Here is a 25,485-nt window from a genome sequence, read left to right as displayed (position 1 = left end):
TCCACTACTTTGCTATCTCACGCATATATGCACTGATTTATTTATATCTAATTCATCCAACTTACCAAAATATTAGTTACTGCAGTACTATGTGAAGCATAATATGACTAATATGATAAAAGAGCTTGTGGTTGATTTCATAAGGAACATTCCAGAAAATCTAGAAGTTGTAGTAATCCCCATGAATCATTCTACATAGACAATGAAAGCAGAAAGACATTGGTCGATGTTGAAATTTGATTTTGAAGCTCTTGAATGGAAGGGGTATAAATCCTCGCACTCATGATATGAGGGGACATACAAAGCTTATGCACATCAAATGGCAGAGACAATGCTATTATAACTCAATAAGAAGAGAGTGTTAATGGGTCATCCACCTATAAAAGAGCATGAATTAAACATCATGCCATGACTGGCACAAGGAATCAACACAGATTTCCTTGTACACACTTGTTACTTTATGAAATCAAGTCTCAAGAAAAGAAAACTATAGAAAGAGATTATAAGAGGGGGGAACACATTTGTCAAATGAGATTGAAGATGGTTGCCAAAATGCTGAAACCCCATAAAGGTTATGCCAAAGTGTGGGATGTAGCAGACGATGCACTATACAAGGAGTGACGTGCAGTTAAAGGTCTGCCAACATTGAAGAGGAAGAGGATTTTTTATTAAATAAGATCACTTTCTGATTTGCTTCAAAATCTTTTTAATCTTCAGAAAACTTTCTGTTTAAGACTTATCACTACTATAAAGACCTTGAATTAATCTTATTAGTAGTTTGAATATCGATGTTTTGAAATACCTATAGACTTACTTTCAAGTTAGGATTTTTTTTAATTAAAATGGTTATGATAATGTTTCTTGTTAATCAACAACTTCTCTTTCATTCTATCAAAAATGTTAAGGTGGACATTATTGTACAAACTACTGACATGTTATTAAAAACATCCACTATTGAATTCTTTAACATAGTAAAATATGATTGGTACATGTACAAGTAAAATATAAACTAGATACTTAAAGATAAATTACATACTATCATTGTAAAAAAACATAAAGGTGTATATAAACCAACACATGTACTGGCATGTTAGAAAACTGAAGTATACATAATGGTACTCATGTACTGGAAATTTTTCCTAATTATCCAGGCCTGTAGAATTGAAAAGACATTACCAAAAAGTAATTATACATAATTGAAAAGGCATCACCAAAAATAAAAACCAAAAACATAGAATTTGTCTAAACAAAATAACATAAAATCATCCATTGTATAAGAAGATGTACATAAGGGTACACATGTCATGACATGTAAGAAAATTGAAGTGTATTGGAAGGTGTATATAATGGTACACATGTCCTAACATTAATTATCCAAGCCTACAAAATTGAAAAGACGTTACCAAAAGTAAAAACCAAAAACATAGAATCTTTCAAACAAAAATAACATAGTAAAAAGCATCAAGGAATAGGGAAGGTAGGTCTGTTGTGATGACCAAGGGTGAAGCACTTTGTGCACATCATAAACCTTGTTTGTTTCTCTAAAGCACTCTTGATACGCTAGTGTTCTTCATCAACCAGGTGGAGGAACAATAATGGGAACAACAACCCTATCACTAGGGTCATAAGCCTGCGGCTTATCAAAATTTGGGATAAGGAGTACGATCTCCTGGTATGCCAAGTTGAACAATTCAGTGGTGAAATATGTCACAACAAATAAATAGATGTCCTCTCTCGTAGCTTGAATGGAAGCACAAGCATGTGCACAAAGAAAATCATTAACTCGCCACCTGTGACACATACACATTTTCTGCAAAATACCTATATTATGAGACCTGGGAAAATGGACTTTGTACAATCTTTCTCCCGACTCAATAACCGTCCAAGTTTTTTCTTTCAGTAAAGAATTATATATGAAATTTTCTAGACATGCTACCCTTCTCTTAGCATTCTTCCTCATAATCTTCAAACTAAATAATAAAACCACAAATAATAAATTAACAATGATCTATAAAGAAGATAAATAAACAATTATGAAATTCATGTGTACAACGATGTACACATAGTTGTAGAATGACAAATAAACATGTGTACAACAATGTACACATTAAGAAAATCCACGTGTATAACAATGTACACATAATTGCAGAACTATACACTGCTTCAAATAAACTACGCACAACAAAAAGAAAAAGCAGCTTCACTAATAAACAAAAAAACAAATGAATGAAACACTAAACATCGTACTCACTGTATCTCATCGACAAGAGCATAAGAAGACAACTTTTTGATATCAGCAATCCAATTATTAAATGACTCGGCAAGAGTTGAGGAGTGAGTACCATATCTGCATATAGGGAAAAATGCATTTTCCTATTTCTCCTTTAGAATAATCTTGATATAATTGGAAACATTTCCACATCCAAGCGCATGCATACCCCGCAAAACATCTTCAAAGTTAGTTGTTGTATAAGAGTAAGCATCTTTGTAGAACAAATCAATAACATCTTTGGAATTCGCATCACCTGATCTGGTAGAAGATTGCACTTGATGTAAGAAAAACAATAATTGTGATATGATCAGAAAATATCTTTGGAATTCCCTGCAAAAGGCCTTCTCCATGATCACTTATAAAACTATAGGACGACCATGCACCACTTGTTTAAGATTTTCCAGAAACCAAGACCAATTTTCTTTCTTCTCAGCAGAAACAAGAGCATAAGCCTATGGGTAAAAACCGTTGTTTCCATTGACATAGGTTGCAGCTATGACAGCACCCCTGAATCTACCGCTAAGGAAAATTGCGTCCAAGTAACTCACGGGCATAAGATACTTATATCCCCTCTTGCAAGAACCAAAACATATGAAAACCATCTGATATTTTTTAGTTGCATCATCAATCTCAGGATTCACTATTACTGGAGGCCTCTTCAACCTCAAACCAACACCGCAACCGCAAAAATAAAATAAGTAATGTGCACTACAATGCACACTTAATCATATCTCAAAACCAACACCAGAGCTACAAAAAGAAGACATAGATCAAGTAAGAATAAGTAATTTACACCATAATCTACACCGAAAAAGCCTAGAATAAGTAATGTGCACCACAATGTACACCTAAACAAGTCTACATATATAAGGTGCACAACCACTATGGACATACACATAAAAAACCTAAAATATTTGGGATGCACTTATTAGAGTGCTGAGGTAATTAAAGTTCACAATGACCTTTTGTTTGAATTACAAAGGGTAACCTTCCTTCCTTGAGGGATTTTGCGATGCAAACTAGATAGCAGACTCAGAGGAGTCTAAGTCTACGAGTGGATATGTTTTCACTCTAGCAGGTGCGTCTGTATCTTGGAAGAGTTCCAAACAAACATGTATAGCTCGTTCCACTATGGAGTCGGAGTTTATTGTGTTAGATAAAGCAGGAGAGGAGGCCGAATGCCTAAGAAACTTTTTAGAAGATATTTCTCATCACAAGTTACACCTAAAGAGCCTACATATATAAGGTGCAAACCTATGTACACCATAAAAAAAATCAGTAATATGGACTAATATGAACACCCTCACCTGTGAGAACATTAACATCTTTCAGAAGGAACCGATAAGTGTCACCATTCACAAGCCCAAAGTGAATCCTCCATGAACATCCATCTTTTTTGCACTTTGCAGTATAACGAGTGTGGTCACTTTTCAAAATCATAATTTATCTTGTACTTATCCACACCGATTTTAACTGCTTGAACACCACTCATAAATTATCTACCCATCTTGTCAAAAATATAAATCCATTCATTGGAAATAATAGGCTTGCCCTTATCTGCATCATGCTCTACCACCCTTTCAAGCTTAGGTATTTCAGTTACACAAGGATTTGCAGTACTAGAACTAGTACTATAACCAGATTTAGAACGAGAAGTATGCCTCTGAATCACGTCAACATTCAAATAGAAATCTTCATTGTTAATAACAATGTAAGAGCAATTAAACCTTGCAGTTGTATATCACCAAGTACATAAACTATTTGATCATTATCTATATAGCTCAAATGTATAGTCTTAGGAGACAAAGACCTCCACTGCTTGCATGCAAAACCCTTCAACTCATGTACAGTGCTCCTCGTGCTTACACGACACAAAATGCTCACAATGATTAAAAATTTCATAAACAACCTTCTCAGACATGTTTGATACCCCTGCATATTACAAAGAATACACACCCCATAAAATATACAGTGTACAAAAATAGTTAATATCGTATTGGCGACGTGTGATACACCCAGATAAAAGATTATATTGGATTTTATCAGCGATACACAATCCACTATTTAAAGTATTTATAGGTAGATAGGTACATGTGCATTATGTTAATCAAAGGTTTAATAGAAGGCATTTATCATGTAAAAACATCAATGAAACTAGTTTCACTTGATAATCTAACATCCATAAACATAGAATTTGTACCAGAAGAAAATTTTTTAAAAAAATGTTAACAAATGCATTTGTATCCTTACTGGTATTATTGACGGATATTGTGACCGATATATCGTCCGGGTATGAATTATATGACCTATATAATCGGGATATTTATGTATCACTGGTATTTTACGTATCTCCTAGGTTAATCCGATACACGATAAATTCCGATATTATCAGTCGGTACGACAGTATTAACTACATTGCATTGTACAAAAGAATACACATGCTATAAAAAGATATCACTCACTGGAAAATGTACAATGTACAATAAAATACATTTCTATAAAAAGATATCAATCACCATGAATAAAATTCAGAGCATTATACAAACACACATAACGTTTTACAAACACACATGAACAAGAAATCAAGAAACCTAAATCGAATATAAAAGGATGTAAAAATCATCAAATCACATTTGCAGATTTGTATAGCCTAAAACTTGTACAGGAAAATGCATATTCTATATATTCAAAAAGTAAATAAAAACCAAATACTCCATCGACTGATCGAAAATAGAACATTCAGAGTCTTATTAGAATACTTAAATGAATATATCAGAAGCTTATAATCAACTATCAATTCGATTTCATATCATGCATCATAAAAACAAAAATCAAAATAAAAAATAGTAATCAAAAGCGTTTTACGAGAATCAAAACCTAAGAAATAAAAAAAATCAAATCAAAATCATGCATCAATAAAATGTAATAGATCGTATTCGTACCATAAATTCAAAAAAAACTCAGAATCATAAACAATTTTGAGAATGAATTATGTTGCAAAAATGATTAAATACTACAAAACCTCTCTTTATTTATTGAATCGTCACCAACGTTTAATCTCTAGCTGTCTCTCTCGATCCTTTGTGAATTCAAATTTCAGATACAAAAAATCAATAAAATCGCTGGAAGGCTATTGGTGGTATATTGAAAATAAGGGAATCAGGACACACTAGATTTTTGGACTAGACAATAAAACAAGGGGTATACTTGAAGTTGAAGTATGGCGTCCAGAGCTTCAGAGGGGTGGACTAGAGCGTCCAAAACCTAGTAACAATGGGTATGAGCGTTAATTTCTACGTCTTTTAACCCCTCTTCTTCTTTCCCTTGGCTTGTACCGACGGTAAAATCCATTAAATCTAAACAAAACTTTGATCATCCAAAACTAAAATGGGTGACAAGCTAATTTGAATTTCAAACCTATAAAAGCATCTCTAACAGTGGGTGCTAAATATCCTATGTGAACTTTTTATTTAGATCCTTGTTTACGGGGTTATACATAAGTGGTAAAAATAATAGCATTTTTCTCATGAACCATTTTTAATGGAGGTCTTATTTCTAAGATTTGTGTTTTTTGATATAGATAAAAGTGATTTCCTTTTTCCTATTGGTTTAGAAAATTTTATTTATAAATAATAATTAAATTATTATTATTATTATTCTTGGGATCTTAACCATTATACAAAGCTTTTGGTTGGTAACATAGCAACAAGTCGGGTTCCAACACCTTTTTAAATAGCAACGCCTAATCTATGAAAAATAAAGCTACCAAAACCACTATTAGCGTCGTTACTAACTAAACAATTCTTCGGACGCTTGAAAATGATGACATGATTTTCTCTAATACCTTTATATTTATTTTAATACCCTTCCTATATTATTGGACTTACGTTGTAAAAATGAATTTAAATGAGGGTCCACAATGATGACATGATTTTCTCTAAGAAAATAAAACTTCCGCCCTCCGTCGGAGATGTTCTAAAGCTAAAACCATTCAAATCAAAATTGGTTATTAATCAAAGGAAAAGCATCTTTGTTTGATCCAACCATCCTAGAAATTTCTGTATTTCTAATCATTTGAAGTGGGGTACTGCCTTACTAGTCGAGAGAGAGAGAAGAGAAGTGAGAGACAAATCAGCGATCTTGCTAAATAAACCGTGAATTGGGTTAAAGAGAGAAGATATGTCAATGGGGAATGACTCAACATGGGTAGGAAGGAAACCAACAAGACGTCTTGGTGGTATGTCTGATGCATTATCAATCGTTGCTGATCTTGGTTTCTCTATACCTCCTCCTCCTGCTCAGGTACCACTAGTCTAAACCCCTCATTTCGCTCTCAATTTCGTTTAAACACTATTTCAGATCGAGAAATGGTTTTTATGTTGGCCTGCCCTTTAGGTTAGTTTATTCATGAGATCAGTATCATTCTTTCTATAAACATTCTCTGCAAATTTTTAATTTTTGATTTCCTCTCTATTTTGTTTTTGCTTCAAGTTCTAGGAATTTTGGTTGCTCTAATTTTGCAGAGCCCCGTTTGATTTAAATTGCAACTCATAAGATCAAATTGGAAAAGGGAGAATACAAACGAGGGTAAAACAAATGTTGATTTGAGTACTCAAAATATTAATTTGCTTTTGAAGTGCAGAATTGGTGAATTATGGGAATTCAAGTGTGATTCCAGTTTCCTTGTACTCTGAGTGCAGTCTAAATGAGTGAAGAGTGGTCACAATTATGGATACACATCCATTATATCGAGTCATATCAGCCTGTAACTTTATCCCGTTTAACTCTCAACCATTTCAGACCATAGCTGTATGGTCAAATAACTTGGTTTAGTTGGTCTTCGTACCTTGTAGTATTTGTATGTATCTAAAGAAAGTTCTGCAGTTGAATTTTGTTGGGATCTGTCTGGTCATCTGACTATCACCTATCCTCAACTTTGTCTATCCCATCTAGGAAGATCTACAGAGCTTGTCAGCTCCTACTGGTGAGAAGAGTGATGACTTGATAAAAGTTCTAAGGGTGCTTACAACTGTACAACGAAAAATAGCAGACTTGCAAGTGGAACTCCAAGGTCGAAAGGTATAAGATATATGCACTATTCCCATTCTTATAGTTATTTCCTCTTTGATTTTCCCATGCCTGGTCAAAATCAATTAGTTCCATTTGTCTGTTACATGGAGGTAACCTAGGTTCAGATGCTATTTATGATATGCCTCTAACTAGTTGTTTGCGGGTTTCTAGGTCATCATTTAATCAGATATGTTTTTATTATTCAGGAAGATAAGAATGTGGCTTATCTTACACATGTGAGTGAAATGGAAAAGAAGTGTGAATCACTATCAAGGGTTACTGTCATATTAAAAGATGTTATTCAGAATAAGGTATGTAATTTCAAGAAATCTCTCTATATTTGCATGTAACCTTTGAAATGTAAAGAAGTTCCATTTTGAACATGTATGTTCTCCTGGATAAGCTTTGGCTTCAAATGAAGGGCTTTTGGTATGTACTGGATATTTTCTAGCGTTACTTACTCTTATTAAAGGGATGCTTCTGTCTCATAGGCTCAATGCTTGTAGAAGCTCAATATCATAGACTTAAAAAATTTAGAGCAAGTTGTTTAGTTTTTCTTCGTGTCCTAGAACTCTAGTTTGTGTCAAATAGCTTGTTAAGGGTTCCATAGAAGCTTTAACTAGTCATCCACGGGTGAAGCTTTATATTGTAACCCTTGAAATCTCTAGTTCTAGAGTATTCCGTTAGCTGAATGAGTTTCTCTATTGGCTTTCTGAGCTCCATCTGCGTCATGTAGGTTCGGTTAGCCATTCAAGTAAATAGAGTTTTATAATTTATCCATATGTGTCAGAGTTCATCTCGAGAACCAGGTTTCTTTGTCAACACTCTTTTTGATACAAAATTAAGACTTAGATTCTCTTTGTAGTTGTTGTTTTGACACTAAATATGAAATTGAATGGGAAATAAGGCTGGGTTCATACAGACTCTTGCTCCATGAATGTGTGCACTTATTGCTTTCACCTTAGAAGCATTCGAAATTTCAAGTTTAGATTGGTATATCGGTATGGTTTCATATTGCATGAATAGAGTCTTTTTCTTTCTTTTGGTCCCTTACGCTATAACACTTTCCAATCATGTGTCTTAAGTTTGGTGCTTTCATATGGCAGGATCGCATCATTGCTCGACTACAGCAACCATATTCACTAGACTGCATTCCAGTAGAAGCAGAGTTTCAGGTAAGGATGAATTTGTGAACATATTTACTCCCCATGACTCAGTCTAACCAAAGATCTTAATGGTACCACTCGGCACTGACCAGTTTTGATTTTGAATAGATTTTGAGTTCATGCCAAATACTTGTGTGTATATAAAAATTAACTAACTTTCCTTATAAGTAGTTAAGCTAGATGTTTTCCTGTTGGGGAGCATTATTTAACTGCCCCTCATTTTTTTTTCCTATGTAGAAATACTCTTGAGGGGTATCTTTTTAAGTTTTAGTGAGGCTTAACTAGTACTTCTTCAAAGCATGAAACTTAACAAGCATTCTTGACGCGTAAAAAAGTCCACTCAGCCTCCATTAGAGGTTAATTTACTTATGTGAACCAAAAAGTAGACCCTAAAACTCAGATATTATCCTTTAGGGGTATTTTTGAAAATCCTGAAAGTGAGGGGTATTTATATGTACCCCTCTTTCAGTAATTAAGCTTAAACTGTTGAAACTAGTCGGGCAGAATGGGAAGTCGTGTATCTTATCGTAAATGACCACTGACTTATAAACTGAGAAAGTTGGTACCAGGCATTAGAATTGATTTATTATCTGGGTTACTGCAGAAACAATTTTCAGAACTCTTGCACAAGGCTGCGAGCGATTATGGGGCGTTAACAGCATCTATTGCAGATTTCCAATGGAGCCAGAACTTCAGCGAGTCACCATCAGTCTGGGGGGTATGTTTTCCACTAGTTTGACATTTTTCAGTTCAGGATCAATTGCTTTGAATCACTGGGTCCATTTAACAACCAATCATGAATCTGATTTGGAACCTTAATCAACTTGATGAGTAAAAAACTTTGTTAGCTTCAGAATGGCCCAACTTTTATTACATTCTGTTGGATTGCTTGATAAAGGAAATGCTCCGACCAATCCCTGTCGCTTTAGCATCATGTACACGATTTTCCGAAGCTATATCAGCAATGAGGGAAACCTTTTCAACACTTCAAAATCTGCGAGTGGGTCATTCGTCGTACTCCTCACCGACTAGACCGCCAAAGGATATTTTCAAAGGGGGATTAGGTGACTCAGACTGCGTAACTCCGCTACCTTGGAGAGAGGAACCGACCTTGAATGACTTGGTTATGAGAAGCCAAAGGAGACAAGAAGACGACAGCAGTGAATTAAGTGAGCCTTCTCAAGTTGATAGTTTGAGCCAAAGGAGGTTATCCTGGCCTCCGTCAGTCAAGAAATATGGTGGTGTATGATCGTGTAAAATCCTCGTCTTTCAAGAATCCCATTTGTACCAAAAAAAGAAGCCCAAAAAAGAGGAAACGAGCGTCATGTTTAGGATTTTCCTAAACATGAAGTGTGTATATGACATATTTGTGCCTAACATCATCCATCTCCCTTCTTGGTCTCCTGAGTCTTAACAGGTACCATTGATAAGAAATACAATTCTGCATATTCGTTTGCCTTCATGTCATTTGTGTTTGAATACCTCACATTAGCATTTGTAACTCACACACAAGAGGGCACATTACGTCTTAAAAGATGGTCTGGCCAAAATCAAATTGAAAATTCTGGTCGGTGGATGCTTTCTCGGCTTGGGTTGATGATTTATCATCTCAATTGTATGATAAGCAGTGAAATTTATCTGAAGCATTCTACACGTTGCAAGAAAAATACATGCAATACCTCTATAAATAGGAAAGGTAAGAACAAATGTTTCATCAATTTCTCACTTTCCGGGTGCTGTTTGTGTTTTTCTTTGTTGCAATGTCTAGAAAATCAGTCTGTGAGTTATCTTACCTCATTGAGCGAATTAAAAATGCAAATTTAGATGTATATGATCAAATTAGAAGAGTGATTAGGTATCCTCACATCAAGCTCAGTCCGGGAATCAAAAAGTGGGAATTAGCCTGATTGGAAAAGTTTTCTATGAGCATTCCATGGGTATTGTGAAAGCTGAACAAGAAGCGACAATGGCTTGGGGAAATATTTTCAAATCAGAAGTCATGCAAGAATATGCTTGTCTTTCGGTTCTATGAATGGGATTAGTATAATTTTTTTCTAGAAAATGGTCCTTGGAGTTTTGATGGTTATCTAATTGTTTTTAAAGAATGAAATCCTTATGTTATCCCGGAGAATCTTGATTTTCTCACTCAACAGTTCTGGATTGATATTAAAAAGTTACCACCAGAATTCCTAGTGTTGAGGTCGAAAATCAGATTGCAAGCATACTAGGAAATCCTCCCAAGATTGAACTAGAAAATCGCAACCCAACAGATCCTGGTGCAGTCAGTGTTTTAATTGTGTTGAATGTTTTCAAATCCAATGTTAAGAGGTATTCTCACAGAAAATGCAGCTAAATGTATTCAATGGGTTTCTATCTACTTCCAAAGACAAGCAAGGGCCCAGCTTGCCTTATTGTGGATTACGTAGAAAATGAATGTGCTGACAAAGCAAAGAATATGCAGACTACTGCTGGCTATATCCTTAGGAATGATTTTTTAGGGACCACGATTTTTTTGAGGGGACCATGATTTTATTAGGCAACCTTCCTAATAGTTATAAGGGATGTCCTAAAGTGTTGAAATGACTAACCTATCCTTAACCTAATTTAATTTAAAACCAACCTAATAACCATATATATATATATATATAACCACCTCCTCCCACCATCGCCGATTACCACCTCCTCCGATTATCACCACCACCAACCACCGATTACCACCACCACCAACTACCACCGCCAATTACCACCACCACCACCTTCGATTATCACCACCACCAACTATCGATTACCACCACCACCAACCATCAACCACCGATTACACCCTTGGGCTTTAAGTTCGGTTTTTGGTCATAAATTTGGGTAACCGAACTTTAAGTTCGGTTTGATCGTAAAGAAAAAATTTCAATTTTTGTAACCGAACTTCTTACTGGTAACTAATCATAATAATCATTACTAATCATTAAGTTCGGTTTTAGGTCATAAATTTGGGTAACCGAACTTTAAGTTCGGTTTGATCGTAAAAAGTTTTAAATTTTTTTTGTAACCGAACTATACAGTTCGGTTTGATAGCAAAGAAAAAATTTCAATTTTTGTAACCGAACTTCTTACTGGTAACTAATCATAATAATCATTACTAATTATTAAGTTCGGTTTTAGGTCATAAATTTGGGTAACCGAACTTTAAGTTCGGTTTGATCGTAAAAAGTTTTAAATTTTTTTTGTAACCGAACTATACAGTTCGGTTTGATCGCAAAGAAAAAATTTCAGTTTTGTAACCGAACTTCTTACTGGTAACTAATCATTACTAATCATAATAATCATTACTAATCATTAAGTTCGGTTTTTGTTCATAAATTTGGGTAACCGAACTTTAAGTTCGGTTTGATCGTAAAAAGTTTTAAATTTTTTTGTAACCGAACTATAGAGTTCGGTTTCATCAAAAAGAAAAAATTTCAATTTTTGTAACCGAACTTGTTACTGGTAACTAATCATTACTAATCATAATAATCATTACTAATCATTAAGTTCGGTTTTTGGTCATAAATTTGGGTAACCAAAAAAAATTTAAAATTTCTTTCTAACGAAATTTTTACTGGTCACACCAAATATATAGTTTGGTTTGATCGCAAAGAAATTTTTTAATTTTTTTTGTAATAGAACTTCTTAATGGTAGCTAATCCCAATCATACTAATCACTAATAATTACTAATCATTAACTAATAACTAATTAATTATTAAACTAAAACATTTAATTAAGGAGGGTAAGTTTGGTATTAAGAAAAACATTTAGATAAGGGGTGACTTGAGATTACTTATAATGTCTTTCCTGAAATAGAATCATGGTCCCCAAAAAAATGGTTCATCTTTAGGTTTTGGGAAGATTTTGGAGAGGTTATTGATCCAAGGCAAAACGATCCACAAATACAGACGGGGAAAGAAAATTCTTATTTCTCCGAAAAAGAATAAAGGAAATATTGGGGATATGTCCCGAAATCGACTGTCATTTGGGGTATGCCCCAGGATTCCAGCTTTCGGGAATATACCCTATCCATCCAAAATTCCACCCAAAACAGTTAAGTAGTCAATATTCGCATACTCTTGGGATCACATATGCGAATTAAAAGACAGATGTACGATATACTAACACCTTTAGAAGGTTTAGGAACATATTCAGACAAAAAAATCTCGAAAAAACTGGAAAGAAAGTTCAAACACATTTACGATAAATTGACTATTTAACGGTTCCTTGACGGAAACCATTACTTTGGGGAATATTCCAAAAAACTGGAATCCTGAGGCATATCCCCAAGATGACAGTTGATTTTGGGGCATATTCCAATTTTCCCAAGAATAAAAGCAAAAAGAGAACGGAAAAGAAGCATTTTCAAATCTCTGAAGATGGCTTTCATGTCTCTACAATATACTATCAATCTGAAGGAGATGCTGAATTTTCGACAGCTAGAATACCAAAGAGAAGCAGAAATATATCAAGAGCGAGTAGCAGCGGTAGTATTCATATGGATAATTCTTCGGTTGGAAATCAAGTTCAAGAAGATATGGAAGACCATTATCAGCAAATGCACTATCATAGTTACCCTCAAGAAGTGGAGAAAATGCATTAAATAATTTACAACTTTTCTCAAGCTGGGGATGGGACAATCAAGTTATTCAAGCTTTTGGGGAACAACAAGGAAAGCAGGAAGATCAGATTTTTACTCTTTAACTTTTATCTTTTAAGTATCATATCTTCAAGTTTCATTTTATTAATTTAGGGATTCATCAGTCACGTAAATACAAAAGAACTAGTTCCTTTTATCTCTTAAATCTTAGTGATTCTACTAATATGAAGATTCATGCATGGAATACCCAGGGATTAGGAAATAACCATACTAGAAATCATCTTAGAGTTTGCATATTCAAATATATCCCAAATACCATAGAAAATATAAGAGAATGGAAGAGAACTGTCTTTGGAAACATAGATAGCAAAATTCATGGTATTCAAGAAAGAATTTAGTATATTCAAGGGAATTCATATGAAAAACAAGAGATCTGAGAAATCTGCAGAAGGAATTTCAACAAAGGAATGAGGTGAATTCAGATATAATTTTTTAACAATCTAGGGAGAAAATTCTAAAAACTCGAAATATTTTCATACAAGAGCACACATCATAAGAAAGAGAAATCAGATAGACTCGATAACAGATGAACAAGGTAAGTGGTATAACTCTAGGGAGGATATTCAAAATGTTCTTAAATCTCACTTTAAAGTTATATCTACAATAACTAATCCTCCTCAAGACTCGGATGTGTTCAAGATGATGACATCATGTATCTCAACAGAGAACAATGAAGAACTGATTAGAATTCCTTGTAGTTATGAGATCAAAGAAGCGATGTTTCAAATCAATCCATGGGCGGCTCTGGCTTTAGATGGTTTTCAGGCAAGTTTTTATCAGAAATGTTGGTATGTTGTTGGAGATGATATGATTTCGATGGTGCAACATTTTTTTTAAAATAAGATATATGTTAAAGCAGATGAACCATATTTATCAAGTGTTAATTTGAAAGAAGCTCTACGTAGAAACACCAACAAATTCTTGACCAATAATTTGTGTAATATAACTTACAAGGTCATTCTATCATATTAGCGAATTGATTGAAGAAACATCCGGGTAGAATTATCATCTGGAAATCTGCATATGTTCCAGGAAAAAATATTCTAGACAATACATCATTGCTCATGAGATAAGATTATATGAAAAAGACAAGAGTTTATCCGGGAGTTGTTGCAATAAAGTTATATATGGTTAACACATTTGATAGGATTGAGTAGTATTTCATTCTGAAGATAATGCAACATTTAGGCTTCAGTGTATCGGTACATCTTCAATATCTATATTTTTAAATGGGTCTCCAATTCCAACTTTTACTCCTTCAAGAGGATTATGCCAAGGTGATGCACTATCTCCTTGTATTTTTATTTTGTGCATGGAGGCATTTAGCAGAATGCTTCATTCAACAACCAACAAAAAAACATATTATTCTGATACAACCTCCTATGAGTCTAAAATTCACTCTCTTATTTTCTCTCCAGATGACGGCATTCTATTCACAAGTGCTTTTGGCCGTTCAGTTCAAAATTTAATGAAGATTATAAGTAATTTTGTGAAGTCTCATGTCAAATGGTTAGTCTCATCAAATCCAGTATTCATTCCAGTAACAATCTAACTGAAAAAGCAAAGAGGGAACTCACAAAGATGGTTAAGATGCAGAAAATTCCTTTAAAATAAAAATATCTTGGGGTCTATCTTTTTATAGGAAGAAACAAAAATAAGCGCCTTAAAGAAACTTTGGAGAAGATGGAATATAAATTACAAGGTTGGTGGGGAAAGTTAGTAAATTGGGCTGGAAGAAGCACTCAAATTCAAGTTGTGGTTAATACAATGACTAATTTTCAGATGGGATGTATGCAATTTTCAGGCAAAACTATAAACAAGATAGACTTTATTCAAAAGGAATTATTGGTGGAACAAGAATAAGCCAAATGGTGGATGTCTTATTGCTTAGAAAGCATTAAAAAACCTAAAAGATATAGGGGTTTGGGATTCAAAAATACTAAATACTTCAATGATATTTTTTAACTAAACTTGCATGGAGAATGGTTCAAGAGAAAGATGTTGAGCGGGTCAAGCTATTACAAGCCAAATACTTTAGAAATTTATATACTTTACATCTTGAGGTCAACAAAAAAGGCATCTGGATTTGAAGGAGCATTCAAGTAGGACTAAATTGGGTCAAGAGATATCACACGTGGGAAGTTGGAAACGACTCATGTATTGAAGTTGGAAGAAGTAGTTGATTTGGAGAATCCAGGAGGAAAATTATATTTCACAAATTCCAAGCTAATCACAAAGCAAAATGTCAGTGGATGAATTAATTGATGCCGAGAATAAAATATGGAAGGAGGATAAACTTAAAGAATTTTTTTTTTCCAATGAGCGGGTTAATAAGATTACAAATATTAGAATTACCAACTTGGAGAAGGAAAATATTTTAAGATGGTCTTTAACAAGAAATGGTGTATTCACAGTTAACTCTGCTTATAAATCCATTCTGGCTCATGGAGATCAACTTATAAATATGAGTTAAGAGAAAATGTGGTTCATGATTTTGCATACTTGGGCTCCATATATATGTCGGATTTTCATCTGGAAAATAGTCAGAGATATTTTTCTAGTTTCAGAAAAATTTCAAAGGTTTACCAGAATGGAAGATATTATTTTCCAAATGTGCAGACATAGTTTGGAAACAGAAGATCATTTTCTTCTTCATTTTCCTTTTGCTAAGGATATATGGCTTGGTATTTCTAACTCAATATCAAGAAGCATGAAAGTTCAGTTCTCTTAAAGACTGGATTAGTTCTTGAAATGATAAACAAAATATTGTTTCTAGAGCTAGAAAACATCATATTCACATGGAAATGATCACAATATGGCACATTTGGAAAAGTCGATGTTCTAAAAAAAATTGATAGGAAAAACCAACATCCTAGCATCATAATTCAATAAATCCACAGATTCTGCATTAATAATAATATTTATGTGCATGCTCATGATTTAATTACTAGGTGTGCTACTGGAAGAGACAGTAAAACACTATGGACTGCTCCTCCTAATACTTGGCTCAAAGTGAAAATATATGCTTTTATTATGCCTAATTTTAATAATGTTGGTATTGCTCTTATTGTGTGTAATAACTTAGGAACTGTTCTGGAAGCCATGGCATATATAGAGAAAGCTAGAGATGTGGATCAAGCTGAGTCTATTGGACTGTCAAAGTAGCTACTTGGATCAAATAAATAAATCTTAGCAGGTTCATCATAGAAGGGGATAACAAGACTGTCATGCAAGGAGTTAAGGAAAATGATGATAGTAGTTGTACATGAGAAGATAAATCATCTTATTACTAAATATATGAGTTTAATTAGGCGTCTTAAGAACGCAAAGGTTCAGTTTATACCAATACTTTTGTAATCAAGTAGCTAATGCTTTTGCCAAGTATGTTAGGAAACATAATTGCAATCAGGTCTGAAATGCAGTTCTGCCCAACTCAATTCATATATATTAGTGATTAAAGATGTTTACCATATGGATAGGTATGATCAGTCGGTCAAACGACCTAGTAATAAAGCGCCGAGATAGCTCAATACTTGCAACATGACATAGGCTAGAGATGCATGGTGCATCTGGAGTTGCAAGTTAAGCAAAGACATGGGCCAAACAGGTTTCGAACATGGCCAAAGATGCGAGATTAGTATCAATAGATTCCAAAAGAGTTTGGTACATAGCCTGTGTGCATGAGGCATACAGGGCTACAAGAAATACTTGCATTATCCCACTTGCATCATTGGGGGAGTGATGCACAACTATTATGGTCGTACTTTGACTGTGTTGAGCACTGCTCGGTCGAACTCGCAACCGTTGCTATCTCAAGCTTGTTTGTCAATGTTAGTGATCAAAACTATAAGATCTTGATTTCTAGTCTACTTATAGTGATGTCTCGGACTAGGATAGATTTTGTAGTTGAGCATTAGAATTCATGGCTTTCATCAATTGAAGACGAAGAACTACTAAGGAGAGCTTGCGGAACTTCATCAACAAAAGGTATGTGGAGACTAAAAATCATTTATCACTTGGAAAGTATATTTCTACTTTATCTCCTATATTGAGACAAAAGTCTTGTTACTATATAGTATTATATTATGCACATTTGAGATTTCGAGCTGAGTTTAACTCACTTACATATTTCTCGAAATATATGTTGGTAAGCTTTCGCTTCAACAAAGTTCATCTTATATTCTTGACGAAAGTCAAAATATGATCATGTGAAAATTTCCGAGTAACATCTTACATGGTTTGTGTGATACAATCATTTGGTGTAGACTTGAAATGTTTCGTTATGATTATTTCAATAACTTGAAAATTGCTTTGATGCTAATAGTTCGTGAAAACATCTATTGTCATCCTCTAAGAAAGTTTCAATGATTGAAATAAAATGTAGAACACTTAACCATCATTGGATTATGAACATAGTACGCGTTCTTGTATGTATGTGATCCATGACCGGAACTATAGTATGCATACCCATATGCGTACCTGTAAGTTGACAAATTCTGAAAGCCTAATTACACATACCCGTACGCGTAATGGAGAAGGGTTTGGGTCCGAGAATTTTTGTTGTGTTTGGAGGTATGCGTACCCGTTTACATACCAGCGAACCCAAACTCAGTCTGGCTACTTTAAGTATGTGTACCCGATACTTGAGTGGTTAAAGTTCTAAAATCGGTTTGTTCATAAACTAATACATTTATATAATAAGGAATGCATTCTATGCAAACCGTGTCTATAATGTTCATGAATTGATTCGAGTGAATCAAACCGATTTTGCTTCAATTGTTTTCTTGTATACTTATATGAGAATATAACAATTGAACAACTCTATAACTAGTTTCATTTGAGTCATTTGAACTAGTTGTGGTTAAGATGAATAAGGTTGATATGAGAGTGTTCATATAACTAACTTCGGTTAACTACTGTTGAGCCAACCTAGTGTACACGTTTAGGTACGATTACTCAAACATAAATGAAGGTACATTTCATTTCTATATAACAAGCTAAGTTCGATCTAACGTTTGAAAAATATTAGCTTGAATCTAATCTTGTTTTCATCTAACGGTGAATAATGAATGTTTTGTTACCAAGGTAACTTAGATTGCAAATCCTGATTTGAAAACTATATAAGGGAGAACTCTAGCAACTGGGAAACCTAATCCCCACACCTCATGTGTGATACTAGTTGTGACTAGAGTCGATTCTCCTTTAACCTTAGATTTTTCACGAAACCATGTAGGCTAACGACTTAAAGACTTCATTGGGATTGTGAAGCCATACCCAGTTATTTTTCTGTAGTTGCGTGTTTTGATCTTACTTATACTATCATGATTGCGTATTATCTTTGCTAAGATTTGCTTGAGATTTATCTCTGATAGGTAAGATTAAAAGTAATCACAAACATCTTCGTCTCATCGTTTTTGATTCCACAATATCTTGTTTCGCTTCTGTGATTAAGATTATTGTGAGGTCATTGATAATACTAGGCTAGTCTTCGAGAATATAAGTACTGTTTATCAATTGGTTCATGTGCACCTTGATTTATCAAAAGACGGAATAAAAATCATAGGTATTTATGTGGGAGACAGATTTATCTATTCCAATAGACTCTTCTGTGTGAGACAGATTTGTTTATCGAGTATTCGAATTTGGGTTATAGCAATTGTTGGTTGTGGGTGAGATCAACTAAGGGAATTAAGTGCATAGAGTCCTGCTGGGATTCAGAGACGTAAGGAGTGCAACTGTACCTTGATCAGCGTGAGATTGGTTAGGTATGAACTACATTCCAATCCGAAGTTAACTTGGAGTAGGATAGTATCTGTAGCGGCTTAATACAGTGTGTTGTTCAAATCTGGACTTGGTCCCAAGTTTTTTTTTGCATTTGCGGTTTTCTCGTTAACAAAACTTCTGGTGTCTGTGTTATTTCTTTTCCGCGTTATATTTATTTATATAATTGAATCACAGGTTGTGTGTAAGTTCAATGAATTGTGAATCCAACCTTTTGTTGTTGATTAAATTGATTGACATTGGTTTTTGATACCGTCCAAGTTATTTCTTATATTCAATCGGGCTCGCAAATTCCTATTTGTTTGATTGCGGATTGAATTGAGAAATAGAGATATAACTCTTTGATATACTTTTCTTAAGATTGAGTCTGACTATCTAGTTGATTCTCTTTAAAGTATATTGGAGTTAGTACATACAGATTGCTAAGAGAAATATTAGGTGTGGTTGTTAGACCCCTACTTTTACATACTAGTTTAAGATATCAGGGTGCATCAAGGCTTGAGACATGTGCTAGGCACATGGCCTTGATAGTTACAAGTTGGTTACACGAGTTATTATTTGCTTTATGATTTTTTATAAGGCTAGGAACTGCCTCTTTTGATGTAGGAAAGAAGTTAGGCAAGTTGGCACGGTTAGATAACTGCCTTGTGAAGCAAATCTATAACTGCTAGTCAGTTATTTGTCTGTAGATTTTTGTAAGGATATAAAATTTTGATCTTGTGATGGGTTGGTTGTCCGGAAAAATATGATTTGGTGTAACCCTAAATATGCCGTAATAATAAGGCTTCAGCCAAGAATAAAACTAAGTAATGTTGGTGCATTTGTCCTTTTGTTTGGTTTTATACATCAAACGGGGTGTGTGTGCTGATTTGTTGGCATTATGAGCAGAACCATTGTTTAGTATGGGCTAAATAGAGTTTCAGTCAAGAAGTCAAGAAATTGGCTAAGAGCGAATTGGCTGAGACTATGTTATGGAGCATAGTGTCGTTGTCAAGGTTGGCTGTTGCATTTGGATAATTTGAAACTATGCCAATTCGGGTATCATAGCCCTGGTTAAGGATCTCTTTGCTCACGTTGGTATGTAGAAGGCTCATTGAGTTTGTTGTTGTTCTTGAAGTTGGATGTGAAATGTATTTGAAGTGAATGATCCACATTAAGAGTACAAGGACTATAAAGGATGAGACAAAGATCAGGCCAAAGGTTATCAATAAAGGTATGTGAACCCTATATCCATAAATCATCAAGTGATGATCAGACATGAAGGATGTTCTCAGAACAACTTGATAAGAGAGAAGCAAGTTATTCTACATATCATAACTACACTAAGGGTACCAGACACAATGTAAGTTCTAATGAGATACATCACGATGCTAGGAGGGCTCGGAATGATGTTGGTATGGTCCAACATCACAACATCAGTCGTTTACTAGGGAGTAAGGCACACACCAAGAAGAAAATATCTTCTATACTGATGTACATTGATGTGAAAATCAATGGAGAGTGAGTATTAGCGATGTATGATACCGGTGCCACTAAGTCATTTATTCATCCAGACGTTGGCTTATCATTGAACTTAACAGTCGCTAGCGCGGCTAGCACCATTAAGGTTGTTAACTGAGAACCACAAACCATTCGATGGAAAGTTCACAATGCGGATGTTCAAGTTGGAGAATGGAAACGAAAACTAAATTTTCTAGTGATGGTCATGGATGAGGACATTCGACATAGAACCCAGGCAAGGTGGGAAAAATGAAGATTGGCAACGGGCATCCTATGTGACCGAAAAGTCGATGGAAAGTTCGCAATGCGGATGTTCAAGTTGGAGAATGGAAACGAAAACTAGATTTTCTAGTGATGGTCATGGATGAGGACATTCGATATAGAACCCAGGCAGGGTGGGAAAAATGAAGATTGGCAACGGGCGTCCTATGTGACCGAAAAGTCCCAGCAAAGCTAAAATGAAAGTTATACAAAACACCTATGATGTCATATGGTGCGGAATATTGGGCGACTAAAAACCAACATATCAGATAAATGCATGCAACAGAGATGCAAATGTTTAGGTGGTCTTGAGGACACACAAGGCATGACCTAATAAGGAATAAATGTATACTAAACAAGCTTGGGGTAGCACCAATCGAGGATATGCTCACCCAACATTGGTTGAGCTAATTTTGGCATCTCCGGCAAAGACCACCATATGCTCCAGTTCGCGTAGGACGTATCAAACGGGCAGAATAAATTGGATAAAGCATAGAAGCCGAACGAAACTGACCTGGGAAGAAATGGTCAAGGGGACCTGAACCGGCGGAACTTAACGGAAAACCTAACGCTTGATAGAAGTGTATGGAGAGCAGCGATTCATGTGAAAGAGGTACGTGAACTGAATCTCTTATTTTCGATTATTTCTTTTAATAGGATTTTGTAAACCGTGAACTTATAAACCGTTGTGGAAGAATTGTGAAGGGGGGACTTCCCATGTATGCCTGCAGTTGGGACATGGAATTAGTAACTATACTAATTTAATGGTCGTGAAGCGTAATCCCATTAAAGTGGTGACTACTTTACACTATGTCCCAAAACGCACGTGGCACAAAGTGTGTCAAGGATTTTCCCCTGCCTTTGTACAAGTTGTATCTTGGCAGGGAAGCCGGTGTAAAAACTTTTCCACACTTTTATAAGATAAAATCTCTAGCTTACCCGGGACTTTTTCGTGGAAAAAAGGCTTCGGTTAACGTCATGGATGATTATGACCTTATATTGGGAATAGATTTGTTTTGCGCGGCATTGAGATGGGATATTGATTCATCATCCTTAATACCCATGTTTTGTCAAATGGTGAGATGATAAGCACGTAAATGCTACATTTCCTACCCATATTTAGATTAGCTAGGACTCGATTTGGATAATAGTACTGTTTTGAGCTATTTGTAGAAAATATGAGCGAATTCGATTATTGCAAGGATAAACATCTAAAGATGGTGTTTGCGCAAAGAGTACCGAAGGAGTCAATGTGATTCCAATTCCATTACTTATGTTGCCTCCCGACCTATCACTCCTTATAGATGGAAGATGGAACAGTGGATATGCACACGTAAGTCCACTAAGAATTAAAGAAGGGTGCACCTGAGATGTTGAAGTCCTGGACATCTTTGTGTGGTTGAGACGAGAGGAGTACACGTTACTTTGGTGTACACTAAGCATTTTCAACCTTTTTGCTATATCTCAAGTTTTCTACGATGAACTGAAGTGCAGTCATGATAAGGAAAAAATCAATGATGAGGCAAGGAAATTTTATACTGAAGGTTTTTCTGAAACAGTACATGGCAGGCCTACTTTAGATGGTCTTGAATTACTAAAAATCAGGGTTCAAAGTATTGGAATGGAAAATCCAATTGAGGAGGATGAAGTGAATAAAGTAATATGGGGTTTTGGTAGAAACAAATCACCTGGCCCAGATGGTTACACAATGGAGTTTTTCAAAGCTGTATGGAACATTATCAAACCGGAGTTAATGGCTGTCATTTAGGAATTTGAGCATACTGGTAATCTAGATTGGAGACTGAATTACACAAATATTATACTCATTCCCAAGTATGAAGGAGCTACTTATATGACTAATTTCAGTCCAATAAGTTTGATAGGGTGGGTTTACAAAATTATATCAAAGTTGTTGGTAGACAGTTTGAAACTAGTAATTCCTTCTATAATTTCGGAGTTTCAAGGCACATTTGTGGATAGTAGGCAGATTTCAGATTGGATACTAATTGCATCAGAACTGATTGATTCAAGGGAAATAGAACGTAAATCTGGTATAATTCTGAAGGTCAACTTAGAAAAGGCATTTGATAGTGTTAGTTGGAGTTGTCTTGATTATACTATGGAAATTTTTGGTTTTGGTACAACTAGGAGAAACTAGATTCGTTGGTGCTTAACAACAACAAGATTTTCAATGGCATTTGAATATGTTGTTAGACTTTGAGCTTATCTCTGGTTTGAAAGTAAATTTTAGGAAGAGTGCAGTCGTGGATGTGGGGAATGCAGAAAATGTAGCTGAAAGTGCATCAATTTTTGGTTGTTTAATTGCTTATTTTACAATGAAATATCTTGGTATTCCTTTAGGGAGTAAATCGAAGTCAGTTGGAGTCTGGGATGTGATTATTCAAAGGTTTCAAAATAAGTTGAGTATATGGCAGAGAAAATATTTGTCAAAGGGTGGAAGATTAATGCTTATATAGAGTGTTTTGTGTAGTCTCCCTATCTATTATCTTTCACTTTTACAGCTACCTACCTATGTAGAGAAGCATATGGAGAGAATAATGCGCCAATTTCTTTGCGGTACTTTGAATCATAAAGCTAAGAAAGGTTGGGTAGGTTGTAAGAAGCTAAAACTGCCTAAAGAAGGAGGTGGAGTGGTTATTAGGAAGTTAAGATTGATGAACAAGGCACTTCATGCGATATGGAGATATGGAAATGAGGATAAGGCTTTGTGGAGAAGAATAGTACATAACAAGTTTGGGGGAAACCGTAGTGATTTTTTTCCAAATCTAACTTCTAAAGCTACAGGTAAAAGTTTATGGGATGGAAATCTCAAATGTAATGATATAGTCAAGCAGAACTCCTCCTTGCAGGTTAACTCCGGAGATAGGTTTTATTTTGGAAGGACCCCTGGTTAAATAGCCAATCTTTGAATACTCTTTTTCCAGCTTTATACAAAATCAGTAGGGTGCATGATGCTACAATTGGTGATTTGTGTTGTCAACAATGGAGATAAGAATTGGAACTTGGCTTCTGTAGACATCTAAAAGAGGGAGAAATTTTTGATGTGGCACATTTAACAAATATGATTTCTACATATAAATACGGAAATGAAGGTCCAGATCAAAGGGTTTGGAGTAATGGAAGACATGCTTTCTCGGTTGCTGACTGTTACAAAGCTATGGAAGCTGATGGTCTTCTACATTTTCCTTACAAAGCCCTGTGGAACCCCAAAATCCCATAAAAGGTAATATTTTTTGTTTGGACTCTATATTACAATGCATCTCCAACTCAAGATTCTTATAGGAACTCGATTATGATAAATGGGTATTTATTATGTAAAAAGTAGCAAAATCAAATAATCATTTATTTCTTCATTGTGAAACCACTAGAGAGATTTGGATTTATTTCATGAAAAGTTATGGAGTACAGTGGGTTTTTCAACAAAATGTCAGGAAAACAATTTGGGAATGGAGGAGAAAAAAGGGTAAAGGCCATAGTGTGAGGAACAATGTCTGGGATGTCATCCCTTTTGCAGTCTGGTGAGCAGTGTGGATTGAACGCAATCGAAGACTTTTCAATGGAAAGTATAATACAATGGATGATATCGTCAACATGTAAAAGTATTCATATATAACTGGTGTATGCGCATAATATTTTTGAAGGTGTATCTCTGAACACAGTCTTATACAACTGGTAGGCAATTATGAACTAGAATAAGTCTCTCATGAATTTTATTTTGTGTTTTCTTTGGGTTGGTTTTTTATTTTCTTTTAAATTCTCTCTACTATAATTGAGCCTTTTTGTACACTATTATCAGCTTCTTACCCCCTTGGTAAAGAGCTGATATTTTCATAATAAATTGCCTTTTTTCGAGTCAAAAAAATAATTGAAGTGCAGTCTGTTAAGATCTGTGATGATTTGACCACTCAATAAAGAACAATAAAAGGAAGTGTTAGCTTTGGTAACCACTACACTCAATATCGCAGCCTCAAATCAATTCCATATATCATAAACTCAAAATCCCAAAACAACTTGTCTTAAATAGTGAAAACGAAACCTAAAGTAAACCCTAACTAATAAAGAACCTACACGTGGAGCTATCATACACGTTAGTTTTAAAGTAAAAACAACTCAGTAATAACTTTTTTAATGACTTGGTAATGATTGCTGAGTTAATACACCCGCATAATTGCTAGAGGCAGCCACCAAGGGTCATAACAAATACCTCGTTCTTCAGACAATCTTTGTCCTCAAAGATTGAATTTAGGGAAATGTTCTTCAACATTTGCGACATCCTCCAAGGTAGAATAAGCTGGGTTATGTGAGACCATTGAATGAGCACTTGAGAGACAGGCAGGCCTTGACGAAAAGCTAGAGCCTCCACGAGAGTGAGAACGATTTCACCATCTGCATCGTTGGTGGTAATGTGGGTGAACAAGTCGTAGAGGCTCCAATCTTTTTCTTTAGCTGAGACACATGGAAGACTGGGTGGATAGCTTGGACGCAACTGGAAGAGATAACTTGTAAGAAACAACTCCCACCTTCTATAACACCTGAAAAGGACCAAAATATCTAGAGGATAATTTAGGTTGCTCTTGAGGGACAAGGAATATTGTCTGTAAGGCTGCAACTTGAGATATACTTCATCACCCACTTTAAAATATCTTTTAGTCCTCAACTTATCAGCATAAAGTTTCATTCTTTCTTGGTATTTTGATGAGAGATTCTTTGAGTATGTCCAGCAGTGCATCTCTTT

At 35.0% G+C, this 25,485-nt stretch overlaps 1 protein-coding gene across 1 annotated transcript; it reads left to right on the top strand.

The window, feature by feature from the left end:
• Positions 1-6,229: 6,229 nt before the first annotated feature.
• Positions 6,230-9,989, top strand: LOC113320830 (AUGMIN subunit 2-like). Its single transcript, XM_026568723.1, has 6 exons — positions 6,230-6,574; positions 7,226-7,351; positions 7,549-7,653; positions 8,449-8,517; positions 9,113-9,226; positions 9,407-9,989. Exons 1-6 carry the CDS (start codon positions 6,452-6,454, stop codon positions 9,755-9,757), a joined length of 888 nt encoding a protein of 295 aa, XP_026424508.1. The 5' UTR covers positions 6,230-6,451; the 3' UTR covers positions 9,758-9,989.
• Positions 9,990-25,485: the final 15,496 nt, after the last annotated feature.

The sequence above is a fragment of the Papaver somniferum genome, chromosome 11 (genome assembly GCF_003573695.1).
Source record: "Papaver somniferum cultivar HN1 chromosome 11, ASM357369v1, whole genome shotgun sequence".
Lineage (NCBI taxonomy): Eukaryota > Viridiplantae > Streptophyta > Magnoliopsida > Ranunculales > Papaveraceae > Papaver > Papaver somniferum.
Note: the sequence above shows the minus strand (reverse complement) of the source record. Positions and strands in the feature narration are given on the sequence as shown.

Coding starts and splice junctions, on each gene's coding strand:
- LOC113320830 (XM_026568723.1), top strand. CDS start 6,452: ATGTCAATGGGGAATGACTCAACATGGGTAGGAAGGAAACCAACAAGA. Junction 6,575..7,225: donor TACCTCCTCCTCCTGCTCAG/GTACCACTAGTC, acceptor TATCCCATCTAG/GAAGATCTACAGAGCTTGTC. Junction 7,352..7,548: donor TGGAACTCCAAGGTCGAAAG/GTATAAGATATA, acceptor TTTATTATTCAG/GAAGATAAGAATGTGGCTTA.